This window comes from Ochotona princeps, chromosome 6 (genome assembly GCF_030435755.1).
Source record: "Ochotona princeps isolate mOchPri1 chromosome 6, mOchPri1.hap1, whole genome shotgun sequence".
NCBI classification, from domain to species: Eukaryota; Metazoa; Chordata; class Mammalia; order Lagomorpha; family Ochotonidae; genus Ochotona; species Ochotona princeps.
This window is the reverse complement of record NC_080837.1, coordinates 45,329,067-45,335,066: the sequence shown is the minus strand read 5'-3', so window position 1 is coordinate 45,335,066 and position 6,000 is coordinate 45,329,067. Positions and strand designations below refer to the sequence as shown.

The 6,000-nt window shown below is 43.1% G+C and overlaps 1 protein-coding gene across 1 annotated transcript; it reads right to left on the bottom strand.

Annotated features, from left to right (window-relative positions):
* Nucleotides 1-425: 425 nt before the first annotated feature.
* On the bottom strand, nt 426-2,578 carry EDDM3B (epididymal protein 3B). The gene is made up of 2 exons (XM_058665360.1): nt 2,285-2,578; nt 426-1,075 (listed from the first exon to the last, which is right to left on the bottom strand). The coding sequence occupies exons 1-2, from the start codon at nt 2,300-2,302 to the stop codon at nt 617-619; spliced, it is 477 nt and encodes a 158-aa protein (XP_058521343.1). The 5' UTR covers nt 2,303-2,578; the 3' UTR covers nt 426-616.
* Nucleotides 2,579-6,000: the final 3,422 nt, after the last annotated feature.

Below are 6,000 nucleotides of genomic sequence, written 5' to 3'. Positions count from 1 at the left end.
TGCTACATGATTCATATTCACTCAGCTCGGCCCAGGGGCTCCCACCAATCTCAGTGGAACTAAGCATACCAACATAATCAATATCTGTCACAACTTATTTTCCATTTAGCAAATAAACATTTACATTCCCACCATTTATAAACATATCACATACATTAGACACACGCATAAAATGCACTTGAAACTTATCCATAACACAAATCCTGTCCAAGCATAGTCTATATCACACATATTCATACTACCCATACTAATAACCCAACACATATTGTGCATATAAAGTTACACAAATTGGAATTATACAGTTTATTTTGGAAAGGAAAGGTCATTTTTATAGAATGTATATAAAGATGTCAACATCCAGAAAAAGTCCTGAGTTAGTCAATAAGATATGCCACAGGAAATGACTCTTGAAAAACTGTAAGAGCATTCTGGGCAGAAAAACAACATAAGCAAAGTTTAAGTCTCAAGAAATCTTGGGACATGTAACTTGAAGTTACTGGAAATTAGTGACATAGAAATCCTCTGTGGGGTGAGGCGGGGGTTATCTGAGTAGGCAGGGCCCACCACTTGGGGAGTATTGAATTCACTACCAAAATCAAGGGAGAAAGTAGATCCTCTAAGTGTCTATAAGCGCTACCAGCTTCATGTCTTCTATGCTGTTGACATAGCCATCCATGTTACAATGGAATTCAACATAGTTGAAGCTCCTGCTCTCTGTGTATCCAATTTTGAAACGCTGCCGATGACACGTGAGTACTTTGATGGGACTTGGGGTCCACACATATGTGTTTCTGTAGCGGTCATTCCAGTGATTACGAATACATAAATGTTCGAGTTGGTACCATGAGATATAAACAAACACATGAGAGTTCTGGTCTCTGGGAATTCGTTTTTTTAGCATGACGGCGTCACACTTGTATGTGTCGAAATTCCAGTTTGAACTGAGGTAGTACTCGTTCATGAACTGTCTCTTGGAAATGCCAGTGCTATGTGCAAGCATCCTGCACTGGAAGCACATCAGAGCGAGAAGAGTGACCCATACCTTGGAAGAGGACATGTCAGCCTCGGGGGTCACCTACGTTTTCACAGGGAAAAGAGAGGAAAGCATTACTGATGCACTGCCCTGGCTACTGTGCTCTATGTTAGAATACTTTTCACTAGGGCTTACCTGTCCTCGTAGGCTGCCAGATCGCATGACAACACTCAATAGCTAACAAAGATCATAAAAACTAAAAATGTGTAACAGCTTGAAGGAGCCAAGCACAAACCTGGATGAATAGATGAGGTTTATTTTGTGAATTGTAAACCTCTCTAACCTGTTTTCCATCCAACCTGAAAAGTCAAAAACCCCTCTAAATAGCTTCCTTTTTATCAGCCAAACTCTTAGGAGACCATGTGTCCACGAAACAAGGGACATTGAGTTTAACATCAAAATAGTGAGAAGGGCTGTCATGGGTGAAGGGAATGTAGAAGATGAAGGACTGCCTGGAATCTGTGTCCGAGGCAGGAAGCTTTGCTTCTCTGAAGTCACTGTGCAACCTGCAATTACGCCCAGCCTGCACTTACACCCACCCTGCTTGTGGGACTTCTCTGACCTTCGCTTCCTTCTATGCTCACCCAAAGCTGTTGTGAAACACACAAGCTCTCCCATCCACACAATTCCCTTCTCAGGGTCCTGGTTTGTCAGAGCTGCTGGTCAAGAACCCCATCACTAGGGAACCCCAGATCATGACACTGCTCCAGCCGAGGAAGTGGCAAGACTGGAACTGCTCTCATAGGCACCACTCTGGCCACAGCAAAGAGCCTTCAGCGGTCTGAAGAAAGTCCCCCTTCATTCCAGCCCTCTGGCCTCACTTACCCTGAGCAGTGCACCTGGCCCCGTGGAAGCCTGGCCAAGAGTGTCCTGAAATGCGCCCCACTCCTCGTGAGAGCTCCATCACGGACTTGTGAGCATCCACTGAGACATGTGTGCGAGAGCACTTCTGAGAGTGCTGAGTGCCTGCGGAAGGCACAGCACTGCGGAACAGAGTCTCCCCTGCATGAAAAGCCTCCCCTGGCAAGGAAGTCCTAACCTGATGAGAATGCCAGGATTTGAGCTGCTGCAGTGCATTACGCTGTGGAAAACTGGAAAATGGATTAATGTTGGGTTGAAATTTTTGGCTGTTTCCCAGGAATTGTGTGAATTCCCTTTCTTAACTCTGATATCTAGATATTTGAGGAAGTTCTTTGCAGTTTCTCCAGGTCTTTCCCCCAAGTGTCCTCAGCATTAGTCCTCTTAACTCACCTTGTTGAGATTTGGCATTCAGGTCACCAGATGTAGTGGGGACGTGGATCTGAAAGGCAGTCGGTGTCCTTCCCCTTTCCTGAATGCCCAGGAGATTAGCAGCAGTGGAGCAAGGAATAGCATTGGGAGTAACAGTGCTTCAAACGATTGTTGGCAGTGTGGGAGGGAGAGTGGGGACAGTGTTACTGTGCAGACTTCTATCTTTTCATCTGGAACACTGGAGTTCACTCTGAAAATACCCTCAAGCAAGGCTCCAAATATCAAAGGCTGACTCCCAGGCACCAAAGAAACACAAGTGTGACTCCGGAGAGTTCATAGAAGGCAGCTCAAGAATTTCTTGAAAAACTTCTGGGGAAAGGTGCCTAAATGACACATCAGCTAGGAAGACTAGTCATGCAGGTGGAGAGGTAAACGTATATTTGGTGGAAGAATCTCTTCATGTGAGATACATGAATGCATTTTCTATTGCTATTTTTAAGCACTGCTCTTTCCAGGAAATTTTGTCTGGGCCATCTTGTTACAACACAAGGGTGCTCCATTTGTATCTAGAGGTCACCTTCAAACACCAGTTCACTCAAGCATTATTTGAATAATGGGCAATCATGTGCTGAGAGGTTGGATGGGTTGTCTCACAGTAAATCCCGCATGTCCTCCCACTCTGTGGTTCTTTGCATAATGAGGAGAGCATTAGAGAAGACATTTGCATTACTTGAAGGATGATCCTAAAGGAAATGTTAGATGCCTATCATGTGTCCATTTATCCAGAGCACTTTCCAACAAATTCATGTAAGCAACTGAGAATCAAATTAAAGGACTGACTTAAAAGAATATAGAGAGATTGGGCCCGGCGGCATGGCCTAGCAGTTAAAGTCCTCACCTTCAACGCCCTGGGATCCCATATGGGCGCCGGTTCTAATCCCGGCAGCTCCACTTCCCATCCAGCTCCCTGCTTGTGGCCTGGGAAAGCAGTGGAGGACAGCCCAATGCATTGGGCCCCTGTACCCGCGTGGGAGACCCGGAAGAGGTTCCTGGTTCCCGGCATCGGATTGGTGCGCACCGGACGTTGTGGCTCGCTTGGGGAGTGAATCATCAGATGGAAGATCTTCCTCTCTGTCTCTCCTCCTCTCTGTATATCTGACTTTGTAATAAAATAAATAAATCTTTAAAAAAAAGAATATAGAGAGATAGAAGTCAGAAGAACATGTGAAGAAGCAAGCTAAGAAATTCATAGTTTTCATGGCATTATATTCTGTGGTATCTTACAGAATATCAGAGAGTAATTTTGAGAATTACAATAAGGGGTAATGTGAAAGCAATTTTTAAAACTAAGGATAAGTGCTGTGTAACAAGAGGTTAAACTTCCACATAAGACACTGGCATCCCATTTCAGAGCGCAGGTTGAATTCCCAGTCACTCCACTTCTGATCCAACCTCCCTGCTAACGTGCCTGGGAAGGCAGCAGAAGATGGCCAAAGTTTCTGGGTCTCTGTCATTCACATGGGAGATTTAAATGCAACTTCAGGCTTTTGATTTTGGCCTGGGCCAGCCCTGGCTATTGTGGTCCTTTGAGGAGTGAACCAGTAGATGCAAGATTCTCTCTCTCTCTCTCTCTCTCTCTCTCTCTCTCTCTCTTTCTGTCTCCTTCTCCCTCTACCAATCTCCCTTTCAAATAAATAAATCTTAAAAAAAAAAAAAAAAAGCCAAGCCATGGCCAGTGCAGTGGCATATCAGGCTAATCCTCCACCTGGCTGCTCCATTTCTGATCCAACTTCTGCTAATGGCCTGGAAAGCAACAGAGCTCCGAGCTTCAGACCATCCCAGCTTTGGCCATGGTGGCACCAGGGGAATGAACCAATGGATGAAATATCTTTCTCTGTGTTTCCCTTCCCCTAACCTCTATAATTCTTTCAAATAAAATAAATAATTTTTAAAAAGTGAAAATAGGGCCTGGCATGATAGTCTAATGGCTAAATACCTGCCTTGCATGCACCAGGATCCCGTTTGGGTGCCGGTTCAGAACCTGGCTGCTCCACTCCCCATCTAGCCCCCTGTTTGTGGCCTGAGGAAGCAATCAAGGACAGCCCAAAGCCTTGGGACCCTGCAACCATGTGGGAGTCCTGAAGAGGCTCCTGGCTCCTGGCTTCGGATTGGCTCAGCTCTGACTGTTGTGGTCCTTTGAGAAGTAAACCAGCAGACAGAAGATCTTTTTATCTCCATCTCTCTGTATTTGCCTTTCCAATAAAAATAAGTAAATCTTTTTAAAAAGTGAAAATAAAAACAGTAGAGCATTATACTTATGCATTGTTGATAATATTATTATTTATGTGGTTATTCTATACCAGATATTTCCAGAGGAACTATTTTTTCTCATTTAAGTGCTTTTCCACTTCTGATGTAGAAAAAAAAAAACTTGCTATGAGCTCTAAGCCTATGTCCACAAATCTTACTATGAGCAAAACCAGAAGTCCTAATGCTTCTCAAATGGACAGCAGCCTAAATTAAAGAGCAGGGAGCAGAATTCCTTCATATCTGTACGAATTAGCAACTACCAAAGCAGCCAGGTGGCTCAGTCCACCATCATTTTCTGAAACTGTTTAATGAGTATGTTTCCCAAATTCCCAGCATATTTTATAGCTTAGGTTATGGCTTCTGATTTGAGCTCTTGATGATCTATTCTTTGAATATAAATTTTAATTGACTTGTCAATAGTATTCTTTAAATTTTTTCTTGATGTTTAACTCCTTTCTCTGACTGTCATTTTCCTTTGTTGATCAATATTTAATTCTTTTTTTTAAGATTGATTTTATTTTTATTGCAAAGTTAGATATACAGAGAGGAGGAGAGACAGAGAGAAAGATCTTCCATCCGATGATTCACTCCCCAAATGACCGCAACGTCCGGTGCTGCGCCGATCGAAGCCAGGAGCCAGGAGCTCTTCCGGGTCTCCCTCACGGGTACAGGGTCCCAATACATTGGGCTGTCCTCGACTGCTTTCCCAGGCCACAAGCAGGGAGCTGGATGGGAAGTGGAGCTGCCGGGATTAGAACCGGCGCCCATATGGGATCCTGGTGCATTCAAGGACTTCAGCTGCTAGGCCACGGCACTGGGCCCTGATCAATATTTAATCCTTTAACAGGTCTAATACTTGATCTCAAAGCCAATAGTAATGTTAGATTTTCTTTCACAGATGTTACAATGTCTCTGGGTGTGTTAATCAGGGCTCTATTGAACTGCAAGAGCTCCATGGAAGGAATTCTTAGAGTTCATGAACTGGTGTCATGAAGAAGTTCATGTCTTTGCAACTGAAATTCAACAATTCCTTCATTTAAGAATGTAAAAAAAAAAATACAGAAATCATGAATTTTTTATTTGGTTTATAGTTGTTGCAAATATCTTTTTACATTGCTCATTACTTTAAAATTATGGTAGTCATTGGATTTGTATTTAAATTATACTATTTAATGCATTAATAAATATGCTACTATATTAAAAACTGATCATTTGCTACTTGGGTTCCTTTGTAATACAATGAATTTTTGTATTTATCTGAGAATCATTGTAATTATTCCTTTGTTCTCAACTATATGTCTGGCTTTAACATACTGTCATGAAGGAATGGCGCTGTGATACAATGGGTTGAGCTGGCACATGTGATAGATACCAGCTGCCCATGTGAATGCAGGTTGTGCTGCTAATGTACCTGGGAACACAACGGA